Source organism: Podarcis tiliguerta, assembly GCF_965153285.1.
Source record: "Podarcis tiliguerta genome assembly, chromosome: 2".
Classification (NCBI taxonomy): Eukaryota; Metazoa; Chordata; class Lepidosauria; order Squamata; family Lacertidae; genus Podarcis; species Podarcis tiliguerta.
Window position 1 is genome coordinate 9,922,278 of NC_139535.1, and position 25,132 is coordinate 9,947,409.

General features: G+C 45.7%; 2 protein-coding genes across 2 annotated transcripts; both read left to right on the top strand.

Annotated features, from left to right (window-relative positions):
• Positions 1–252: 252 nt before the first annotated feature.
• LOC310670972 (fatty acid-binding protein, adipocyte-like) lies at positions 253–932 on the top strand. Its single transcript, XM_083426870.1, has one exon. It carries the CDS (start codon positions 332–334, stop codon positions 728–730), a length of 399 nt encoding a protein of 132 aa, XP_083282996.1. The 5' UTR covers positions 253–331; the 3' UTR covers positions 731–932.
• A 2,341-nt stretch (positions 933–3,273) lies between these two features.
• On the top strand, positions 3,274–13,963 carry LOC310670280 (uncharacterized protein). Its single transcript, XM_083425367.1, has 5 exons — positions 3,274–3,606; positions 8,644–9,713; positions 10,355–10,478; positions 10,698–11,195; positions 12,370–13,963. Exons 2-5 carry the CDS (start codon positions 8,913–8,915, stop codon positions 13,014–13,016), a joined length of 2,070 nt encoding a protein of 689 aa, XP_083281493.1. The 5' UTR covers positions 3,274–3,606; positions 8,644–8,912; the 3' UTR covers positions 13,017–13,963.
• The last annotated feature ends 11,169 nt before the right edge of the window (positions 13,964–25,132 follow it).

Consider the following 25,132-nt stretch of genomic DNA (forward strand, 5'->3'; position numbering starts at 1 on the left):
GATATCCCACCTTTTTCTCCAAGGAGCTCAAGGAGAAGGGGCACCACACGGTTCTCCCTCTCCTCATTTGATCCTCACAACGACCCACTGAGGTAGGTTCGGCTGAGAGAAGGCTGTGGCTGGCCTAAGGTCTCTCAGTCAGCTTCATGGTTGAGAGGGGAATTGAACCCTGGTCTCTGAAGGTCCTAGTCTGATGCTCTAGCCACTGCGCAACACTGGCTCTCTGATATCGCTATTTCATTTTTTAAAAAGATAATGAGGTGCTGTGCTCTTTGTGGTGCTTAGTTAAACTTGTAAGAAGTTCCTCAAGAGACTTAGTTAATCCTACACCATGTGTGAACAATTTTTGGGAACTTGGAAGCTTGTTTCCACTGAAAAATTTGATGACTATATGAAAGAACTTGGTGTGGGCTTTCCCACCAGGAAGCTGGCTGGTGTTGCCAAGCCCAATGTGATCATCAGTTGCAACGGAGATGTTATAACCATCAAAACAGAGAGCAGTTTAAAGAACACCAAGATTACCTTCAAACTGGGGGAACCGTTTGATGAGACCACAGCAGATGACAGGAAAGTAAAGAGTATTGTAACATTAGACAATGGGTCGCTCAATCAGTTGCAGAAATGGGATGGCAAAGAGACCACAATAAAAAGAAAAATAGAAGATGGAAAGCTGGTTGTGGAGTGTGAAATGAACAACGTTGTCTGCACCAGAGTGTATGAAAAAGCATGAAGATAGACTCCTTCCGCTGTGTGGTTAGTGGGACACAGAAGCAGGAGAGTTAGCTGGTTCGGGATGCAGAGCCCCACAAGGCAGTTGCTTTCTCCAAAGAACTGATATGTTATTGATAGAACCATTCCAAAGAACCTGTATACAGTATTCAAACTAAAAGTATGGTGACTATTCAATAAAGTGCTTAATGATAAAGAAAGAAAAAAAAGATAATGAGGTGGTTTGCAAGAAACACAAAACCATACAGTGAGAACCATGAAAAAATGAAAGCAGTAATCAATTACAGTGGTACCTCGGGTTAAGTACTTCTGGAGGTCCGTTCTGAACCTGAAACTGTTCTTAACCTGAAACACCACTTTAGCTAATGGGGCCTCCCGCTGCCACCGCGCCACCACTGCACGATTTCTGTTCTCATCCTGAAGCAAAGTTCTTAACCCGAGGTAATATTTCTGGGTTAGCGGAGTCTGTAACCTGAAGCATCTGTAACCTGAAGCGTATGTAACCCGAGGTACCACTGTAATCATTGTGGAAAGATGCATTCTTATTTGCCTGCACAGGCCTGGCAGAGTAGAAAAATTTTCAGCAATGCATTTAAAAGCTGAAACCTTTGAAGTTGTCTCAGCGCTCTGTGATTCTATATGCTTTAGTGGAGATCCCTGCATTGCGGGGGGTTGGACTAGATGACCCCTGGGGAACCCCTTCCAACTCCGTGTTTCTATCATCTCTTTTGGAGCTGTCCAAGTTAGTGGCTGTGACCACATGGCCTGGGTGCGAATGCCACTGTGCTGTGCAATGAGGCTGTTTCTTTAGCCTGTCCCGAAAGAGACTTTTTCACCCTTCCTGCCTGATTTATTTATTTTGGAAAAAAACAATAACAAGAACTGCAGCTAAGGATGCCCTGCACTTTTCCTCAGATGAAGAAGTCCAAGGAGAACCGGAAATGAAGGCTCTTGCTTTGGGGTTTTGTTTTTTATAAAGGCTTGTTTCCTTTCAAGCACTTATCTCTTTGTGGTAAACAAAGGGCATCCACTTCCTGCCCCCTCCCCTCTTTCTCCCCTCTGGAGGGAAACTAGCTTTTGAATATCTTCTTGCTGCGGAGAATAGGTTGCCAAGCCAGGAGAGAAGTGTGCAGCAGTGGCCAAGGCTGCAAGGGAGAGGTGAGTGAAAATGGGGGGGGGGGGAGAGACCTTAAAAGGGGAGGCGGCAGGAAGAAGCTGCAGTTGGATAGAGAATGCAAAATTGCAGGAAAAACAATGAAACTACTGCTGCAATCCCAGATCCTGAGAGAACAATAGGGCAGCAGCAACAAGATTCAACCTCTCTCCTAATAATAATAATAATAATAATAATAATAATTGTTTATACCCTGCCCATCTGGCTGGGTTTCCCCAGCCACCCTGGGCGGCTTCCAAAAAAGTATTAAAACAGTGGCTGGTTAAACATTAAAATCTTCCCAAATCAAACCAATTCTAAAGAACGATGTGGGGAACTTGTGGTCCTCCAGATGTTGTTGGACTACAACTCCCATCATTCCCGGCCACTGGTTGTGCTGGCTGGGGCTGATGGGAGTTGGAGTCCTAATAAGCATTTGGCTGGCCCCAGGGGTTCCCCGCCCCCAAATCCCTGCTGCAAAGTGCATGCTAGTGCAGAAGTGGGAAGATGTCACAAGTGTACACACTAAATCATATAATCATAGAATTATTGAGCTGGAAGGGATCCCGAGGGTCATCTAGTCCAACCCCCTGCAATGCAGTAATTCTGTGCACAGTTGTCCCTGGGTGGGCTCAAACCAGCATCTTTCCAGAAGCTATGTAAGGTTGCTAGGCATTGCACAGATTCTGTTGCTGTGTCTAGGAACAGCAGCTTCAGCCTCAACTGTTAGCGCACGGCAGTACCACACCACTTAAACTACACAGGAGCAGGTTGTTGTTTTTCCTCCCACTGGTCAGTTGGCAAGCCTGAGTTGCCACCTTTTCTTCAGCTTTCCTGATTGGGCTCCTCTGCTTGCCGCCAACCTTAGATAGACATTAGAGTGAAGTTTTGCGCTGAAAGAGAAATCTATTATTTGAGGGAAGGCCTGTTTCTTCCTTGAGAGGTGGTGTGTTCCCCTTAACGGGAGGTATTTAATAGCAACCGCCTGTTGGGGAAACTGTGCTGTAGCTGCATTTTATGTCTTTCACTAATCAGGGAGTTAGACTAGATGAGAGGAAGATCCCGTCCGTCTCTGTGGCTCCATTCACATCATACATTTTAAAATAGGATTGTACCACTTTAAATTATCATTTTTTTTCTGTCAAAGAATCCTGGAAACTGTAGTTTCTAAAGGGTGCTGAGAGTTGCCCCTTATTCATCTCACAGAGCTAGAGTTCCATATTAGTATAAACAGCCCCTTTTCTTGGGAAACTCTGGGAATTGTCAGGGAACTCTGTCAGGGAATTGAATTGTGTTATCTGCAGTTAATATCGTTACCAGTGATGAGTTTATTTTGCATTGTTTAAGAATAAATAATCCATGTTAGAGTTTATTTCCTCTGAAACACCTCAAATTTATATTTAACCTCTGCAAGTTGCTCATACCATAACATATAATGGAAAGTGTGCCACAGTTCCATTGATTTATTTGCCCATCCTTCATTCTTCTCCATCAGTTCTGGGGCTATTTATATTGGCCTGTCTTTCTGGACAGTTGCAGAGAAATAATCCTGAAATAATGGATAAGAATCATCTTGAAATTCTGTCAATCTCGATTTGATTTCAGATGTGTGGAACACACTTTTCCAACAATAGTGTTGAGCTCGACGCACCTTGCAACAGTAATAAAGCATTTGAAAATGATGGGTAAATAACATTAAAAGAAAGGAGCTGTCTCTTAGGACAGTCGTGTTTTGTCTAGTAAGTAACTAGACTTTATTTGCATAGCCGACAGGCCATAGCATCAAAGGACAAACACCAACAGGAATACATTACAGATATAGTTAAAATCTTGTGACCTATTAAAACCCTAGGTAAATTAATAATCTCAGTACTTAAAACTTGGCAGAAGTAATAAAATAATAATAATAAAACATAATGATAATAATCATAAAAACCTAGGCGGGGAATCCGGGTGACGACACTGATATCATTCAGATACCAGCTCTCAGTCTCATTGCTCTCTCGATAAATTTGGCAGCCTTCTCTGTTGTCGAGCTGTTCTGGTCGGCTAGAAGTGAGAACAATTTGGCTTCGCAAGAGCGGCCCGGGATGGCAGATAGGAGCGGCGTAATGGTCTCGTCCCTGAGATCTTTATATAGGGAGCAAGACAAGAGAACGTGTGACACCGTCTCTACATAGCCAGCTCCACAGGGGCAGAGCCGGTTCTCAAATGGAATTTTTTGATATCTACCTTCAAGAACAGCTGACGGTAACATATTTAGTCTGGCCAGTGTAAAGGCCCGTCTAAGTTTTGAAATGGTTAAGGTAGACAAATAAGGTGCCCGAAAATCAAAATGGGAGGGGGGCAGATAAGCGTACCAAGCACTAAATTTAGGCCAGATTATTCTGCTGCTCAATGTCCTTCATGCGCTGATCAATAATGGTTTTTGCCTTGGGGAGACCCATTTTCAGAAGATGCTGTGCTTGTAGGCCACATGTAAGTAGTTTTTGATGCACTACTTTGGACCACCGACTTCTATGAGCATCTCGTGCTACTAGAGGTAATAGTCCGGATGGGCTTAAATTTAAACGAAGCCAATAGTTGAATGTTCTTATCCAGGTCCGGGTCTCGACGGAGAGGAGGCCAGTCTCCAGCCGTAGGGCCGCATTTGGTACGCATGATGGAACGGCTAGAATCTGTCTTAAGAATTTAGACTGGACCGTTTCGAGTGTGCGGCAATGATTTCCCGTCCAGATTTGGGCCCCGTAGAGTAGTTGCGCCAAGGGTTTTGCTTGAAAGACCTCCAAAGCTGCTGGGATATGTCTGCCCCCCTTCGTAAAGTAAAAGCGAGACAGTATTTTGACGCTTTGAGATGCTTTTTCCCTAGCATATTTATGGTGGGCCTCCCAGGCCCCTGTTGACTGGAAAACTACTCCAAGGTATTTGAAAATTTTGACCTGTTCTATTGGCTGATTGTCCATCTCCCATCTGTGATGTCTGTGTCTCCTAGCGAAGACCATGACTTTAGTTTTTTGGTGATTAACCACCAATTGATCTCTCCTGCAGTAAGCTGAGAATTCTCTTAGTAGCCTTTTGAGGCCTACTTTAGTTTGTGATAAGAGAACCGCGTCGTAGGTCATAGAATCATAGAGTTGGAAGAGACCACAAGGGTCATCGAGTCCAACCCCCTGCCAAGCAGGAAACACCATCAGAGCACTCCTGACATATGGTTGTCAAGCCTCTGCTTAAAGACCTCCAAAGAAGGAGACTCCACCACACTCCTTGGCAGCAAATTCCACTGTCGAACAGCTCTTACTGTCAGGAAGTTCTTCCTAATGTTTAGGTGGAATCTTCTTTCTTGTAGTTTGTATCCATTGCTCCGTGTCCGCTTCTCTGGAGCAGCAGAAAACAACCTTTCTCCCTCCTCTATGTGACATCCTTTTATATATTTGAACATGGCTATCATATCACCCCTTAACCTCCTCTTCTCCAGGCTAAACATGCCCAGCTCCCTTAGCCGATCCTCATAAGGCATTGTTTCCAGGCCTTTGACCATTTTGGTTGCCCTCCTCTGTACACGTTCTAGTTTGTCAGTGTCCTTCTTGAACTGTGGTGCCCAGAACTGGACACAGTACTCCAGGTGAGGTCTGACCAGAGCAGAATACAGTGGCACTATAACTTCCCTTGATCTAGATGCTATACTCCTATTGATGCAGCCCAGAATTGCATTGGCTTTTTTAGCTGCCGCGTCACACTGTTGGCTCATGTTAAGTTTGTGGTCAACCAAGACTCCTAGATCCTTTTCACATGTACTGCTCTCAAGCCAGGTGTCACCCATCTTGTATTTGTGCCTCTCATTTTTTTTGCCCAAGTGCAATACTTTACATTTCTCCCTGTTAAAATTCATCTTGTTTGTTTTGGCCCAGTTCTCTAATCTGTCAAGGTCATTTTGAAGTGTGATCCTGTCCTCTGGGGTGTTAGCCACCCCTCCCAGTTTGGTGTCATCTGCAAATTTGATCAGGATGCCCTTGAGTCCATCATCCAAGTCGTTGATAAAGATGTTGAATAAGACCGGGCCCAAGACAGAACCCTGTGGCACCCCACTAGTCACTCTTCTCCAGGATGAAGAGGAACCATTGATGAGCACCCTTTGGGTCCGGTCAGTCAGCCAGTTACAAACCCACTGAGTGGTAGCATAGTCAAGACCGCATTTTACCAGCTTCTTTACAAGAATATCATGGGGCACCTTGTCAAATGCCTTGCTGAAATCAAGGTAGACTACATCCACTGCGTTCCCTTCATCTACCAGGCTTGTAATTCTGTCAAAAAATGAGATCAGGTTAGTCTGACATGACTTATTTTTCAGAAATCCATGCTGACTATTGGTGATCACAGCATTCCTTTCTAGGTGCTCACAGATTGTTTGCTTAATGATCTGCTCCAGAATCTTCCCTGGTATTGATGTTAGACTGACTGGGCGGTAATTATTTGGGTCCTCTCTTTTCCCCTTTTTGAAAATAGGGACAACATTTGCCCTCCTCCAGTCTGCCGGGACTTCGCCTGTTCTCCAGGAATTCTCAAAGATGACTGCCAGTGGTTCTGAGATCACATCTGCCAGTTCTTTTAATACTCTTGGATGCAGTTCATCTGGCCCTGGAGACTTGAATACATCTAAACTAGCCAAGTATTCTTGTACTATCTCCTTAGTTATTCTGGGCTGTGTTTCCTCTGCTGAATCATTTCCTCCAAATTCTTCAGGTCGGGCATTGTTTTCTTTATCGGAGAAGACTGAGGCAAAGAAGGCATTGAGGAGTTCAGCCCTTTCTGTGTCCCCTGTTTGCATTTCACCATCTTCTCCTCTGAGTGACCCCACTGTTTCTTTGTTCTTCCTTTTGCTACGAACATACCCATAGAAGCCTTTTTTGTTGCTTTTAACCTCTCTAGCAAGCCTGAGTTCATTCTGTGCTTTAGCTTTTCTGACTTTGTGTCTACACGTGCTGGCTATTTGTTTGAATTCCTCTTTGGTGGTTTCCCCCCTTTTCCATTTTTTGTGCACATCCTTTTTTAATCTTAACTCAGTTAAAAGTTCTTTAGATAGCCACCCTGGCTTCTTTAGGCACCTTCCATGTTTCCGTCTCATTGGTATTGCCTGAAGTTGTGCTTTTACTATCTCCCTCTTAACAAACTCCCAGCCATCATGAACTCCCTTTCCTTTTAGTATTACTGTCCATGGGATCTCACCTAGCACTTCCCTAAGTTTTATGAAGTCGGCTTTCTTAAAGTCAAGAAATTGAGTCCTAGTATGCTTGGCTGCTCCTTTCCGTTGTATAGTAAACTTCAGAAGAGCATGATCACTTGCGCCTAATGATCCTTCCGCATAGAGGAGCGCTGAAATTGATTTTTCGGCCAGTTTGGGGGCATGAAACTCCGGGGATGTTAGGTGTTTGACCATGTCATTTATATATAAGTTAAATAAGGCTGGGGCTAGAATGCAACCCTGCTTGACTCCTTTGGTGGCTGGTACAGGGCCAATTAGTTGCCCATTTACTGAGGCTCTTACATATAACTTGGAGTCTTTATATAGGCTTTTTATCAAGAATAGTAATCTTTTGTCAATGTTGGTAGCATTGAGTTTTGCCCAAAGTTTGACTCGTGAAATCGAGTCAAAGGCCGCCTTCAGGTCAATAAATGCTGCGTATAGAATCCCACGTGTTTTATTGACATATTTGTCAATGAGATGTGCTAATACGAAGCAATGGTCTATTGTTGTTCTGCCCTGTCTGAAGCCGGCTTGCTCCTCTGCCAGAACTGCCTCAGTTTCCATCCAGTCAATTAGTTTGATGTGGAGGTGTTTGGCGTACAATTTGCTGGGAATGGGGAGGAGGCTAATGGGTCTGTAGCTCGCTGGGTCTGCCATAGGACCCTTTTTATAGATTGGGATGATTACTGCCTCTGTCCAGCAACCAGGGATTATGCCTGTTGAATCGATGTATGTAAATATTGACGCCATTATAGGAGCCCACCAACTGGTATTGTTCTTCAGGAGCTCTGCTGGAATGTAGTCTATGCCCGGGGCTTTGTTGTTTTTCAGTTGGGCAATTAGTTTCCCCACCTCCTCTATGGAGACAGGAGGCCAATATGGTAAATTCTCAGAGTAGGCACTTGGATCGTTGTGCTGAGCTTTGTCGTCATAGAAGAGGGTTTGGAAATATTTCATCCACTCCTGGGGTTCTACAGTACATGTGGGACCAATCTGCTCTTGGCCCAGGAGCCCCCTAATGGTACGCCAGAAGGAGGTTGAGTCTTTGTCATTCAAGGCCTTCACTAATCTACACCAGGCCAATCTCTCAGCTTTTTGTTTTTTTATCTTTAATAGCTGTTTGTAATTTCGTCTTAAATAGATGTAGGCCATAAATAGCGAGGGTGCTCCGGAGTTTCTGTAATTCCGATAGGTTGATCTCAGACGTTTCCTTGCTTGTCTACACTCCAAATCAAACCAACTCTCTTGATCCTTTGCCCGCTTTGTAACAGAGTTAAGTATCTCAGTTGTTAGGAAGGTCTTTAGTCTTGCTAATAACTCGTTGAACGAGTCCATGGCCTTTTCCCCGGTATTAGCTAATACAATGGCTGAGTAGATGGTCTTCACGTCTTCCGAATGGAGGAGGTGAGTTAGCTCTGTATTGAGCATGGGGGGACCATTTAATGCTTCTGGGGGCCAATGATCCCAGGTTAACAATGGGGGTGTAGTAAAGGTTAGCTGTGGGTTTGTTAAATACCAGATCGTGTTTTGTCTGTTCTAAGCTCCTTGCACCCAGAGAGCTACCGTAGTTTATCAGGAAGGTCCAGACACTTTGTGAGGGCAGGAAAATCAGTTGCTTTGCCTGTGGTTCCCATAAATCTTGTTCCCTTTCAGGAGAAGCCTGCAACACCCTGCAACTTATACTTTCCTAGAAGACTGTAATATAGCAAGATATTCATGGACTGTGAGGAGTGATTTAGAGAAAGCCCACCAGAGGCTGGGAACTCCTCCTTACACCTGAACAGTTCAATGGAGACCTTGAGAGTGGAGGTGAACATGTCTGTGGATGAAGGGGCAGCAAAGGCCCCAGGATTGCAGAAGGGAGAGCAAAACACTCCTACCATCAAATTGTGGACAGATCTGGGGGAAACAAAAGCCCCACACCTTGTATGCATCAAGGGGATTGGAGAATCACAAGCTACGGTCTATCCATGGCAGGTGAAACGTGAACCAGAAGAGGAGCTTCAGGAACGCTGGGAAGCCCAGTGGCAGGAGTTCCTCAAGACGTTGCAGGCCCCTCACTCAGGATGGGGGAATCATCAGGTATCAGAGGGGCCCTCCCCATGGGAGGATGCTAAGGCCTTCCTGGCCTCCTTTGAGCAAGTAGCCTCAGCCTGTCGGTGGCCTCTGGACAAATGGGTGACCCTGCTCTTGCCGGCCCTCAGCGGAGAGGCCCAGCAGGCCTTCAACAGCCTCAGTGCCCAGGACAGGGGAGACTACGGGAAGGTGAAGGCGGCCATCTTGCAAGGGGAGTCCACCTTGAGGGAGAAGCAGCGCCAGCACTTCAGGCAGTTCTGCTACCAGGAAGTGGAGGGGCCCAGAGGCGTTTACGGCCGGCTGAGGGAACTTTGCCGCCAGTGGCTGAGAGCGGAGAGACACACCAAGGAGGAGATCCTGGAGCTGCTGGTCCTGGAGCAGTTCCTGACCGTCCTGCCCCAGGATATGGAGAGCTGGGTGAGGGAAAAGGGCCCAGAGACCTGTGCCCAGGCGGTGGTTCTGGCAGAGAATTTCCTGTTGCAGAAGCAGAACACGGTGAAACAGGAAGGAGAGGTGAGGGGAGTTCAGTGCTTCATCATTCTGGTGGTCCTGGAAGGTGGATTCAGAAGAGAGTGGCTGCCCCGATTTTTGCATTACTTTATTGGTGGCAATCCAGTTAAAGCTCAGATGATTAGATAAATGGCATTGGAGTTGAAGAGATACTGTTGCCACTAGCATTTTAGATCAGATTTTTGCAGCTAGCTTTCTGGGGTTATGGTGGAGTCAGCTGGGATAAAGTTCCTCTATGGAAACAGGAATACAGGAATATACCAAGTCAGGCTCAGTACTGCTGACAAGTGACTGGCAGCAGCTGTAGAGATGACCCTCCTGCACGTTATATACCACTTTAAACAGCCATGGCTTCCCCCCCAAGAATCCGGGGAAGTGCAGTTTGTTAAGGATGCTGAAAGTTGTTAGGAGACCCTATTCCCCTACAATTCCCAGAGTTCCCTGGGAACAGGGACTGGTAGTTAAACCCTCTGGGAATGGATTAATTCTGTGAAGGAAACAGGGCGTCTCCTAACAACATTCTGCATTACCTGTAGTCTCTCGACCAAGTGCAAGGGAACCCCGTACTGAGTGGATTTTTTGAGGAGAAACCAAATATTTGCCTCTCTTGGAGCACTAACGCCTTGATTTTTCTTTAATTGCAGCTTCAGATGTCTCGACCTCAGGGGATCATAACGGCTGTGGATTCCTCTGAGGCCAGCCAGGTCTTGCCCTTGGACACCTGGCAGAGGCAGGTTTGCCAGGCCACTGAACAGGCGAGAAAAGGAGGTAAGGACACAAGGGGTAAGATTCAGGTTGCATCAGAATGATGGAAATTTGATTGGGTTGTTGTATCTAAGGAAGTCATACTGTTGGCGCAAGGACTTCCATCTGTGCCATCTGCTCTCTAGAGATGAGAAGGCCTGGGGGAGGGATAGAAAAATGGGGGGACCCAGTTTTGCTTTAATTTTAAATGTGACGGGCACCACATTCTGCTTATTCTTGTAGTTGACGGGCAAATGCGCGAGAACAAGATGAAGGAGCCTCATCATGGATGTTCTGTGCAGGTGGCACCAGAAAAGCGCTCCTTAGGAAGAGGCGGCATATTCCAGTATCACGACGAGGCCACAAGTCTTCAGATTCAGCGAGAGTCGGAAAAGGAGCAGGGAGAGGATGCGACAAAGAGTTTTGCCGAAACCCTTTCTTGTTCGGAAGGAGGCTCTCGGAGGCAAGTGGCCATAGCCCAGAATAACACCCTGCATGGCAAGGGAGAAAAGGCCCAGAGTGACCTCAGAGGAGACTCCAGGTGGAGCTCAGACATTCGCATAATCCACCTGGTTGAGAAACCAGGGCAATTGCAGTACCGAGTGGAAACCTTTGGTGAAAGCTCAACCCTTTTGGCAAGCGAGAGAAGCCCCCAGGGAGAGAAGACGCATAAGTGCACCTACTGTGGGAGGAGCTTCTGTCATAGTGCAAGTCTTGCAGCACACGAGAGAATCCACACAGGTGAGAAAATGGGTGCGTGTCAGGCTATAAGCTGCATTCGCTGGGCAGGAGAACTCCATGGGTGCCTGAGCAGATTGGGGGCTGAATTGAAGGAAGTCCCCATTGCCATCCCTGGCAGATCCAGTTAAAAGGATCTGGGGTTTTTTCCTGTCCCTGAAACCCATCCTTAACTGCACTGCCACAGGAATATTCAATACACAGCTAAGGTAAACTATTAGTCTCACTTGATATAAAGTTGCTTAGCAATGTCTGGGTTCACACTGACCCATTTGCAACGCAAAAATGTAGTTTTTCTCATTCCAGAGTCATTCATGCTCGTCCTCAGCATGCAGATGGAACAGGTGATTGCAATCTTGGTATACATCCATGGCTGCTATTTTTTAATTGTTATTTAAATATATTGGTTGCTTTGTTAACCTAGGTAACTCAAAGTGAATTACAATATATAAAAATGCAAACACGTACATTGAAATAAAAAACAAAACAAAGACAATCTAAAAGACAATCCTGTTTTTAAAAGACAGGATTAAAACATTCCACCAGGTCAAGTTGGCCACAGATAATTAAGAACCAAAGGCCTGGCAAAAAAGACATGGGTTTGCCTGGTGCCCAAAGCTATGTAATGATGGTGCCAGGCAAGCCTCCCCAGGGAGAGCATTCCACAAGTGGGGAGCCACCACCGAAAAGGCCCATTCTCATGTTGCTACCCTCCAGACCTCCTGAGGAGGGTCACGATGATTCTTTACTTGCTCTGTTGTTGCTTTTCTTGTCTTGTGAGACCCTTTGGGCACATTTCTGTGGAAAAGCAGCATGCAAATTTAATGGGTCTCCTCTCAGTGGGACTAGTATTGGATGCAACATGATGTCTTCTTGTCTTGATGGCTACCTCAGGATAGGACTAGAACTAGATACAAACTAATAACTAAAATAATGTGGGAAACGGGTGAAAATACAGATTTTTCCTTCTTTGGGGTGGAGAACCTTTTTGCTTTAGTTGAGATTCCTGCATTGCAGGGGGTTGGACTAGATGGCACGTGGGGGTCCTTCCAATTCTACAATTCTGTGATTCCATGTTTAAATTCGAGGAACAGGACAGAGATTTGCAGCTGTTGGGAACTCTTAGCCAGAGCAAGGATTTCACATCAAGGTTCTTTTTTAATATATACACCTCCAGGAGCACTTGAAACCGCGGGACATCGCCTTCAGCAGGAAAGCTCAGAACAACTGGAGCTAAGAGAGTCGAGAAGAGGCAAGGTTTCGCGTCATGGCAAAGAGGGAGTGAGGCCTGCGGGTCAGCAGGGGATCAGGCCAGAGAGGAACGTGGATGGAGCTCTTCCCAGTAAAGGAGGCGACTTGGGGTGGGAAGAGGGCAACGGTCACCAGAGGCTCCACCACTGCCATTGCGGAAGGAGCTTCAAGCACCGCTGCAACCTCAAAGCCCACGAGCGGACCCACACGGGAGAAAGGCCCCACAAGTGTTTGGACTGTGGGAGGAGCTTCGGCAAGGGTTCCACGCTCCGGGCTCACGTGAGGACTCACACCGGGGAGAAGCCGTACATGTGCTCCACCTGCGGGAAAAGGTTCACGACCAGGTCGGGCCTCCTGACCCACGAGAGAATCCACACAGGGGAGAGGCCCTATAAGTGTTCGGACTGCGGGAGGAGCTTCATCCAGAAGTCCTGCCTTCTGGCCCACGAGATAAGCCACAAAGGAGAGAAGTCGTACAGCTGCTCCGATTGCGGGAAGAACTTCGGGCACAGCTCAGGCCTTCGCGTGCATCGGAGAATTCACTTGGGAGGGAGAACCACGGAGAAGCTCTGACTGCGGTGGAACAAATGGACAGACAAACCATGGTTAAAGCAAATTACGGCTGAGTGTTAAATGTGCTAATGCGGTGTCTTTCTGGAGCTACAAATTTGTGTTGTTAAGGCAAAGGAGTCTTTCAGATATCAATATGTGATGGGTGAGGACTGAGATCTGGCAGTTGTGGAGAACACAAAAAGCTTTGTTGAACCGGATTTACTCCCCTGATTCTCCCAGATAAAACCTCATAGTTCTTATTTCAGCAGTAAACTGGTGTCTTGAGCTGTACCATTTCTGACGGTAGTAGGGAGCTCAATATGTTCAAATACTTCACTATTAAAAAGAAGCAAACACCCTGCATCTAGAAAGCTAGTGTGCCAATGAGAATCATTTAAGCCCAGGCACACTAGTTTTCTATATGCAGGGTTGTTGTTTTTATGCATTCAGGAACATGAGTCCTCCCCCTGCAATCTGAAATGGTACTTGCCAGAGGCAGATTTACCCCCTTTAGGTGAACCAGACCATAGCTGGAATTGTATCTCTTTTGACAATTTTTCACGTTGTATGGATGCTTTTTATTTATTTGCCCCTGAAGAAATCGGACACAAGAACTCCAACCCCACCTGCAAATATGAATGTAGAGGCAGAGCACTCAGCCTTCTTTGAATTGCTGTCGTAGATAAAATTTTATATGTATTTATTTTTAGTGAGTTGCTGTTCCAATTTGTATTATACAAACTGATCATTTTATTTTTCATGTTTTAAAAGCAAGGTCTTTGGGCCAAACAAACCCCAACACTAACAGAGTTAGTAATGCCAGTAACTAGCCAGTGACAAGACCTTGAGGTTGTGGTGGATAGTTTTGATGAAGACATCTATCTACCCAGTATATGCCACAGCTGTGAAAAAGGCAAATTCCACCCTGGGAATTGTTAAGAAAGGAATTGAAAATAAAACTGCTGATATAATGCTGTTCTACAAATCTATTGTGGTAAGAAAAATACTACTCCCTTTCACTTATGGGGTGTCTAAGAGCCCGTATAAAGTCCTTATGTAGGTTCTCTATCAGTAGGAGAAAATAACTGAGGCCAAACAGAGAGTATTGAGAAGCAAAGCAGCTAGTAAGCCTGATCTTTATTAAACTGTTGCAACAGGGTCCCTCACTCCCCCATGCAGGGGAGGAGAGGAACCCAGAACATTGGTGTGCAAGCTGTTATATAGACATTTGAAATTGCCTACCCTGTAGCTCAAGACCACCCCCCAAAACATCACACATACATCACAGAAAGAGGTGGTCCCCAGCAGAAATTTGAGTGGGTTGCTTCTACCTGATATCTGATTGCCTTTTCTGGGTAGCCTGGTCATTCCTTTGAGATGGTAAATACTTAGTTCCTGAATCTCTTACGCATATTGATAGTGTGCTCAGCTTAACAGATACTTGCCAGACTGTATTTACAGGGAGGTGTAAGCCCCTATAGTCCAAAGACAATTGGAAAGCTTTTCCCATTTCCTTCCTCCTTGCAGAGAAATATTTGAGGTCAATTTGGGAGAGTCAAAATGGCTTCAGAATTGCCCTCTGGCCAATAAAGCGAGATGAGCGCCGCAACTCCAGAGTCGGCCACGGCTGGACCTAATGGTCAGGGGTCCCTTTACCTTTACTGTTTCAGACACTATACTTATGCATGTGTATTTGCCCTGTACATTTATGAACATTTATTCTATATATATGACCTTAGAATTCCTATAACACTATGATGAGACTGCATTTGGAATACCGTATATGTACAGCTCTGATCATCTCGCTTCACAGAAGGATATTGCAGAGCTGGAAAAGTTTATTTTTACATTTCTACTCCACCTTGAGCTACCCTAAGCTTGCATGCATGGTCGTCCCCCCCACACCTCTCCATTTTATCTTCACAACAACCCTGTGAGGTATATTAGGCTCAGGCTGACTATTCCAATCTCACCCTGTAGGTGGCAGAGTGGGGAATTTGAACCCTGGGCTCCCAAGTCCTAGTCCAGCCTTTAAGCACTTTACCATGCAGGATCTTTGTGTGTGTGTGTGTGTGTGTGTGCATATAAGCACATCAACACATTCAGGTTCCCCAGTCACAATTTATCTTGCACAACCAACTTGCTTCGCCATCAGACTTCACTGCAATAAGAAAAAGCGCCAGGAAACAAGTCGGATTATCGACCAGAGAAGAGTGTCTGCAAGGTTATTCATTACTCAAATGGTTAAATCCACCGAGCTTAGCTCCAGTTCCTAGAAAGGCCAGAGAGAGAGAGAGAGAGAGAGAGAGAGAGAGAGAGAGAGAGAGGAGGAGGCAGAGGAGGGAGAAAGATGACGATTGAATAGGAAAACTACTTCCTTGCCAGACCTTTTCCCATCGCGCCCCCTGGAGGTGGGTGGCGGAGTTGGTTTGTTCTACGACCTTTGCAGAAAAGGGGGTTCGCGTTGGAGCCTTTTAACAGATCTCCCCACCCCCAGCTGCAGTTAGCAGGGTTTGCATTGCAAAAGGCTGCAAGGAGAGGTGAGCGCGGAGGGAAAGGAAGGGGGTTCAAAGGGGAGCCTAGTAAGTTCCAGAGAATGGACAGCAGCATCCCAAGAGCTGGTTGCGCAAGAAGGGAGAGAGACTGAAGAAGAGGAAGAAAAAAGATCCGTTGTGTGTTCAGATACTCTGGTTTCGTCGATTATCTGGCATTTCACCTTGGTAAATCCACGTGTGCGTGTGTGTGTTTTGGGAAGGAGTGCCTTTATCATTATGATTGTAAAATAGTAATACCGGTACATTTCTGGTCAGAGCGTTTCTGCTCATGCAAGCCTATCCAAGATGCCTAGAATGCTTTAGTCGGCCTTTAACTACACATATTTTAATAAACAGCTTGATTTTTTAAAAATCTGTTTTTGTTGTTGTTGACAGTTATCATCATCATTATTTGCAAACTCTTTAGAGGTTTTGGGTGCAATCCAGCAGTATGCAATATAGTTATCACTCATATCTTTATTTACTATCCCAGCTTCCTAACAGCTTGTGGTACCAGCTGCTTCCTGGTTGGCCACACTGAGAACAGGACGCTGAACTAGATGTGACACTGGCCTGAAATAGCAGGGCTCTTTTCGGTTGTTGTTGTGGCCCTCAGGCTGAAAAAGTGCCCCATCTCTGCTGTAAGGGGGTGCCGCCACTGAGACATCCCTCTGCCCAGTCACCATCCGCCTCATTTGCTAGGGCAGGTGGCCTAGAGCAGAATCCCAGGTGACGATTTTAATATTTATTTATGGCACCATGTATATGCCGTTCCCAGGGAGTTCTCTGGCAGCCTACGATAAAGAGGTTTAAAGGCAGCCCTAACCTTAAGCATACAAATGCAGCATAGCATTAAGCAACATGGAAAAAACACGTTGAAAACTAAAGAATTCTCAAGCAGCCCAAGCAGAACTCAAAACCCTTAGAGTTCCAAATCCTGCAATCCCTTAAAGACTTTGAAACTTTATTTTACAAAAGCTGGGATGCTGTATATCTTCACCCAACTTATGTTGAATTTACATTACTGTCTTAGAACAAAATGGAGCAGTCTTCCCTCTGGCCTACATGATATGAATATCATGCAAACAGCCCTAAAGAGAGGTTTCAGATCTCAGAATAGTTGTGCTCTTTGTGTCTCTAGGCAAAAGTGCTGTTTCCAATTCTGCAAAAGAGGAAAGGACAAAAAAATTCATCCATCCAGCCATACAGAAACACCTCTCTTTTCCTTTCATGCAACGAAAGGCTTTATAACAATTCAAGTCAGGCAAAAGCACTCAAGGAAGGAAAGGCCTAAGCGAGGGGTTGTGACTTGGTGGTCCTGAGGGCCAAACGGAGAGGTTTGAAGGGTCACTTTTGTTCCTGAGCCTGAGGTTCCTTACCCCAGACTTAGGACATTGTCTTGTTGCTCACCTGGTGCTGAGCTGCTTGTCTTTCTGCAGTCAGACAAGTCCTTCTCTTTGCCCAAGATGTTTAGGTTTTTTAGATCCTAGCCTTTCATCTTCTGTGTCACTACTGCCTTTTGGCTGTTCTCATACTGTGGCGAGCCATTTTAAAAGACTTCAGCCTGACATGTGTTTATTCGTAAGAAATAAGCACCCAGAGCAGGATGTGACTCATATTATGATTCTCCCTTTCGTCCTGGGCAGGTTATGGACGGGTGCATGAGAATATGATGGAAGAAGCTTCAGGAGCAAGTGGATCTGGGAAAGATTTGAGTGAAGCTGCTCCCAGAGGATTGTTTGGATGTGAAGAAAGTGAAAGCTCATGATTATGGTGCCCTAAAGCCATGTGCTGATGTCAAAGGCAGCTTCCAACAGAGCTGAAATCATAAACACCAAATAATGCATACAGGAGAGGATAAATATAAGTGTTCAGAATGTGGGAAAACCTTCAGCCGGAGCACCAACCTTCTTGTACATGAAAGAACCCATACCGGAGAGAAACCATACGAGTGCTCCAACTGTGGGAGAAGCTTCACCCACAGCTCAAATCTTAGGGCACATGAAAAAATCCACACAAGAGAAAAGCCGTATGCATGCACAGACTGTGGCCAGACCTTCTATCACAGCTCGAGCCTTACAGCACATGAGAGAATCCACACAGGGGAGAATGTACACAGGTGCCCACACTGTGAGAAGGTATTCACTCGTGGCTCAGTTTTTAGGAAACACATGAGAATCCATACAGGTGAGAAACCATTCAAGTGCTCAGACTGTGGGAAAAGTTTCTCTCAGAGGTGCAATCTAATTATCCACGGGAAGACCCACACAGGAGAGAGACCCTTTAAGTGCTCCGATTGCGGGAGAAACTTCAGTCGAAAATGTGACCTCATCGCACACGAGAGAATCCACACGGAAGAGGACCCATACAAGTGTCCGCACTGCGGGAAATGCTTCTCTCAGAAGTCCAACCTTGTCATACATGAGAGGATCCATACAGATGAGAATCCATATCCATGTCTGCACTGTGGGAAACGCTTCCGTCAGAAGGGGAACCTCATGACGCACGTGCGGATCCACACAGGAGAGAAGCCGTACCAGTGTCTGGATTGTGGGAGGAGATTCAGTCAGAAGGGCAGCCTCACATCACATGAGAAAACCCATTCAAGAGAGAAAAGGACATCTTGCATGCAGGAAGTGAGGACTTGACATTTTTCAGCCTCAGGTGGAAGTACCTGATTTAGTTTTTTGGCTTGGGAGAGCCCTGGTAGTTCCTCAAAACCTTACTAAGGGATCTCTCAGTGCAAAGATCAATAGGGGCAAACATGCTTCCCTGAAAGATGGATTGCCCACTACTATTGATTGTCCTCAACACATAGCTATTGATCTACCAGGCTTGTCTTGTGTTCTTGTGCACCACAAACCCTGCCCCTAAAAAGATGAAACCCTAGTTATTGTGGCTGGAGAAATACAGGACTGTGAAACCAGCTAGGAACAGTTAGAAATAGTAACATTACTCAGCAGCACTCAAGCTTTAATACATCTGTCATGAGTTTTAAAAAGAAAAGGCATTGGGGGGGGGGATTACTTAAAATACTCTGTGTTTGCTGCTCTTGGGGGTTCTTAAAATGATATGTTGTATGTGTATATTTTAGCTCTGGTGTTGGAATTTGCTCTGCAGAGGGCCTCAAATGGTAGGAAATGGTTTAAGAGAAGGGCAGGTTCATAACCGCCTCTTCCTGGTATTTCATTTAACAGAGTCCTACCGCCTCAGTTTCATAACGGAGTGGGTCAGCTGCTCCTTCTTCATAGTTATCCCGTATTTGCACTTGGGAATTGATCACTTTCGCCTGCCTACAGCGGAGTTGTCAAGGATTGTTGGGGAAATTAACGCGAAACACTGAACACTAAAAAGACAATTCTACTACAAATTAGATTTGTAATGAAACGCAGCAGTCTGTAGGGTGCTCATGGCTATCTTGCTGTCTTCTAGGATACTTCTCTCTCTCTCTCTCTCTCTCTCTCTCACACACACACACACACACACTTTTCCTGTCTCATCAGAGAATCAGCTTTTCAAGGCCACTAGAAATGTGTGTTCCTCTTTGGCCTTTTTTTGGAAGGTTTTCTAAAGTTGCTGGGGTTCCTCTATGCCTGCTGATACTTTGTGCATGGATGTTGCCATTTTGGCTACCTTTGGACCAGCACTTGAAGAACCCAGTAGCCATGTGATTGCCTACTTTTTTTGTTTTTGAATAAAAGTGATTCCTTTTTCTCCTTCCCACCCTCCCCTTCCCACCCATTTTATATGTAAGTGCACAACACTGAACATTTCACTGCCAACCTTCCATGGCTCAGTTTTCAATTCACAGCAACCCATAAAATAAAATAAAAGGAAAGACAGAGCAAGAAAAGAGGAAACTCACTTGACTGAACCCTCCACTGTACAAAAGCAGTCCCTGCATATAGAAATCTAGCAAGTCAGGGGAAAGAATGTTAGGGCCAAATTAATGCTACTGCTTGTGGGCATCTTCCCACAGGGTTCTGGTTGGCCACGGTGAGAACTGCATGGGCCATTGGCCTAATCCAGTAGGCTCTCCTTGAGTTCTTATGCCCAGCTTCCATAATTCAGTTTGGGGTCATGTGTTGCTGGAGGTGAGATGCAAACCCACATGCCTGAAGAGCAATGGATGAGCCAGTCATCACCTTCAGTTTGCGATCATGAGGGTAGAGGACCCAAACCTGTACCTGGATGGACTCAAACCACCATTCATAGAATCATAGAGCTGGAAGATACCACAAGGGCCATCGAGTCCAACCCCCTGCCTAGCAGGAAACACCATCAGAGCACTCCTGACATATGGTTGTCAAGCCTCTGCTTAAAGACCTCCAAAGAAGGAGACTCCACCACACTCCTTGGCAGCAAATTCCACTGTCAAACGGCTCTTACTGTCAGGAAGTTCTTCCTAATGTCTAGGTGGAATCTTCTTTCTTGTAGTTTGGATCCATTGCTCCGTGTCCGCTTCTCTGGAGCAGCAGAAAACAACCTTTCTCCCTCCTCTATGTGACATCCTTTTATATATTTGAACATGGCTATCATATCACCCCTTAACCTCCTCTTCTCCAGGCTAAACATGCCCAGCTCCCTTAGCCGTTCCTCAGAAGGCATCGTTTCCAGGCCTTTGACCATTTTGGTTGCCCTCCTCTGGACACGTTCCAGTTTGTCAGTGTCCTTCTTGAACTGTGGTGCCCAGAACTGGACACAGTACTCCAGGTGAGGTCTGACCAGAGCAGAATACAGTGGCACTATTACTTCCGGAGGGAGCACACTTCCCCACCGGCAGGCAGCCACATCTTCCTGCACGCATGACCTTGGGGTGCAGGGCAACCCGCCCCCCCCCAGACAAGCCACAGCTGTCTGGTGCATCGTTCCACCTATGCCTGACCTTTTGCGGTCTCAGAAGTCAGCGGTGTCCTGTCTGTAAGTTTTCCCCTGAGACCTTTTGTCTCCTACGTCATACACTGTGCAAGGGGAAAATGACGCTGTGGAAAGAGGTGCCAAAATAGCTTTGTACCACCCCGCGATTTCGGGACGGAAGATGTGTAAAGGTCACAGCCCCAAAATGTATTTGCCTAGCTTGTATGTTTGTCTCAATAAAAAGAGGCTCCACAGGAATGGTGGTAGCTCGCTTCAGCCCACCTGTGCGCAGCTCACATGATGATCAACACCTGTCTTGGGCCTTCACTTCACTTCAGGTGTATGCTCTTCTCCTCACACACAGGTGGAGAGGCGCATTTTCATCTGAGGGATGGAAACAAGTCCAGAGGCCAGGGCACAGTTTCTCTACTCTGGTGGTTACTGCGATCACCTCACACGCAAAAGGTCTGAAGCAGCCAGCAAATGTGATGCCCTCTGGAAGTTGCTGGACTACAATCCCATCATCTCTGACCAGATGCTGGACAAGGCAGATGGGATTTGGAGTCCAGCCTCACCCAAAGGACACCACATTGGCTGTAATCCTAAACACATCTAAACAGCCAAAAGCCCCACTGAAGTCAGTGCATTCCTATTCAGGAACATAATATTTACTGGGACTGTTAAAGTGATATTGTCTCTTTAAGAAATAACCTGCAGAGGGAATTCCAGGAAAGGAGAGGAGAAAGCAAATAAAACAAAATAAAACAAAATTTTAAAAACTAGCCCCATTTTTTGTCTGTTTTCTTGCTTCTGCTGATTGTGACTAGAGTGAGTCATCTCAAAAGGCCTGTGCAAAGCTGTCAAAAGAGCTCTTGAGGTGTTTGGTTTTATATCTGTCATTTTCATTTGGAGAGAAACTCCAGATGTTCCTGTGAGGCGGATTTAGCTTCCTTAGGAGATCCTGAGGTGGATTTTATCTCCCCTCAGATAAAAGAAAGGGAGGAAGGTCTCTCCAGAGAACGAGGCTCCTGAGAACGTGTAGAGTTCAGCTCCTGAGTCAGCGTCAGAAAGAGACATCTCCCCTGCTTCACAGTCCAGAGTCACCCGGATCCTCCTGGGCTCCTCACTTAGGGACAAAGGAGAGGAATCAGGGGAGGTGCAGGCCCTGTACTTACCTCTCAATTTCCCCACAGCCCAGATCCCTTCCTCATAACTTAACTCACAGAAGGTATTAATTATTCTCATGAGAAAGTCATCCTTTCTCCTCAGAGACTTCCTGGCAACCCCTACAGCCCATTCTCCCTCACTTCCCACAGTGACTTCCCAGAAATGTCTGCCTGCTGTGAATCCCTCACGTCCCAACACAGAAGGCCAGTCATTGAATCTATCGGGATTGTCAGGCAGGGCTTGCTTTTTGTCTCCCCATCTCACGCTTTTCTGATCCTCGGACAGGATGAGGCTGGGATGGGCTGTGTCTGGATCCAGAGTGACATTTTCTGTTGGAAAAAGAGGAGAAGCAGAATCAGCTGAGAGTCAGAGATGGACATCCTGATCCAAGAAACACCTCAGGAACCAGATTCCCTCTCAAATAAATGGGATTTCTTTGTATTGCATACAGAACTGGGATACTTCTCTTTTTCTTCCATACTTTCCCCACAATAAATACTTTCCTTGTTGGTTTTAAATCTTTTTTTTTATTGCTCATAATGATATCTTTACATCATAACTTTACATCCTAAAATATATATATCCAAAAAATGTTTTTGATTATTGTTGTTGTCCATTTTAGATCATCAAACTTGTACACAAAAAAGAAAAGAGATGTAATTCAAATAATATTCTTCATAAATAAATGACTTCCCGTCCCTTCCATTTTATTATAATAAACTTGTTGCCTGTATTTATTGATTTTCTTTTTCTTTGAAGTACTATTATTTCTATCTTCCTTTTAATATTGGTTATCTACAGAAATTACTCAAAGGCTGTTACCATTTTCAGATTGCAGCCCTTGTTGGTTTTAAATCAGTTGTTTTCTTCTTTCTGTATTCAATTTACCACATTTTTCGTTCTATAGGATGCACTGTTTCCCCTCCAAAAATTAAGGGGAAATGTGTGTGCGTCCTATGAAGCGAATGCAGGCTCCTTGGTTTCAGCGATAGCAACGCAAAGCCTCTGAAACGCAGAGAGAGCGCTCCGTCCGCGCTCCGGAGGCTTCGCGTTGCTTTTGCTGAAGCCTAGAAAGCAAGAGGGGTCAGAGCACACCGACCCCTCTAGCTCTCCAGGCTTCAGGAATAGCCGCCTGAAGCCTTTGGAGTGCAGCGGGAACTCGCACTGCACTCCAAAGGCTTTGGGTTCCTTTTGCTGAAGCCGGGAGAGCAAGACCCTCCTGGCTTCAGCAGAGAGGGAGAGCTACACAGCGCCCCTCCAGCGAAGCGGGAGGAGAAATGGAAAGGGCTCCGTTTCTCCTGCTGCTTCGCTGAAGGGGCGCTGAGCAGAGAGGGCGAGATTTCCCCCCCTTGTTCTCCCCCTCTAAAACAAGATGCGTCCTATCATCGGGTGTGTCCTATAGAGCGAAAAATACGGTATTTACAATGAAACAAAACCACTTAGTGAACCTTTACTCAGCTCTTCTGTGTTTGTGAATGGGAGGGGGGAGTAGGAGAGAAGGGGACTTGCCCTCCTTAGGCATCTCTGTATGATATGGCTATTTGGGGCTCTCAGTGGGTGGGTGTTGAGGGCCCCCCAGTTCAGATAAGCAGAGAACAGGCATTCACTCTTAGATGCCCTCATTAGGCTTAGAGTTGGGGAGAGTGTCAGTGCAGAGACCCATCAACGTATTCTGCCCAGAATTGGATCTGATATAAACTAACAAAGCTTAAGCTTCAGGGCTCCAAACCCCATAAAGTCCCCAGAAGTGGCTTGATTCATGCATGTATATAACGTTTCTCTAATTTTCATTCCCCCCCAAACTTGAAAACTATAAAAGAAATATTTATTCACACGAGTGACACTGACCTGAGATAATCCAGTACAGCAATTTTAAGCAGAATCTGAGATCTAGTAGCTAATAATAATTTGAAAAATTGTGGTGATCTGTCATGGAACGACCCCACTGAAGAATATAACAGTGGTTACTCAGACCTTTGTGGTTGTCAGGTTGAATTTTACTTTTTGAAATATGGCAACCCTAGATCAAGCAGGATTGCCATGTTGTGCCCACACTCTGGGATGATCACTGGATCCTTGGAATACTCCAGGCAGATGGAGCAAGTGGCTTCAGCACAAAGAGTGGCTTCCACACTCCAGAGAAGGAGTTAAGTTTCACTTTCTCAGTTTTCAGTTTTCAGTAACTGGGTGTTTCCCTTTCTGTAACTGATTCAGGAAGAAATTCAGTGCTGACATGCTTTTTTAAAACTGCAGTTGCTCAACAAATCAGCTGAAAATAAGCTGGTTATACTGGTTCTGTTCTCTCTTTCTGTCAAGGTCATGCTGTTTATAATCAATAATAAGGCCAGAAGGAGCCTGGGTTTCACTTCCTATCTCCTTCCTTCTGGTGTGGTGTTCTTATATAAGTTATTGTAAGTTTAAGTTAAGTCTGCTGCAACTGGATTTCTTATGGACAGTGCCAATCCTGACAAACCCACTATTAAAAGCCTGCCCCCCCCCAAAAAAAATTCCTGGCTACGCCCATGTGCTTAGAGACTCAAAGAGTGAAAAACACATGAAAGAGAATGAATTTGAAGATGAACTAGAAATCATTCAAGACAAAATTAATTCACTGTCAGTGATTGGGGCCTACACCCACCTCAGCTAGATAGGACTCCGGAGCTAAGCAGCCAACCAAGATGTCCAGGCCTGGAGGCAGAGCCATAGCTGGGGTGTGTGTAGCCAGTACTTTTGCCCCGGGTGAAGCTCCCAGAGGGCACCAGTGAGGGTCACAGCCTGTTGGCCATTTACTGTATGTGTACATAAATGTGCGTGGCAGGGTAACCAACTTGGTCTTTGACCTGGGTGACAGAAAGCCAAGTTTCAACCCTGCCAGGAGGGCAGAGCATCATCCAGTCCCCATCCCTCAGATGAATTTGGGCCTCAGTCAGAAATTTACCTTTCTGAAGCTGTTGTCTGAATAAAAGAGAGTCTGAGGAAGCAAAACGATATGGAGTTTAAGCGTTATACTCTTGTACCTCCAATAATAATAATAACAGCAATAATAATAGTAATTATATTTGTACCCTGCCCATGTGACTGGGTTGCCCCACCCATTCTGGGTGGCTTCCAACATATATAAAAACATAAAACATTACAATAAATATTTGTACAAAAATTACACTTCATAATGTAGCTATAAAGGTAAAGGTAAAGGGACCCCTGACCATTAGGTCCAGTCGTGGCCGACTCTGGGGTTGTGGCGCTCATCTCGCTTTATTGGCCAAAGGAGCCGGCGTACAGCTTCCAGGTCATGTGGCCAGCATGACTAAGCCGCTTCTGGCGAACCAGAGCAGCGCACGGAAACGCCATTTACCTTCCCACCAGAGAGGTACCTTTTTATCTACTTGCACTTTGATGTGCTTTCGAACTGCTGGGTTGGCAGGAGCAGGGACCGAGCAACTTCGACCAGTGTGATCTGCAGAGTCTTCCAGCAGAACATCCGAGTTTTTCTGCTTTCCAGTAGCATTTTCCAGAGTTCCTTGGTAAGGAAACAACTTTCCCACTCAGTTCAGTTCAAAGTATAAAGTGTTGATTGCC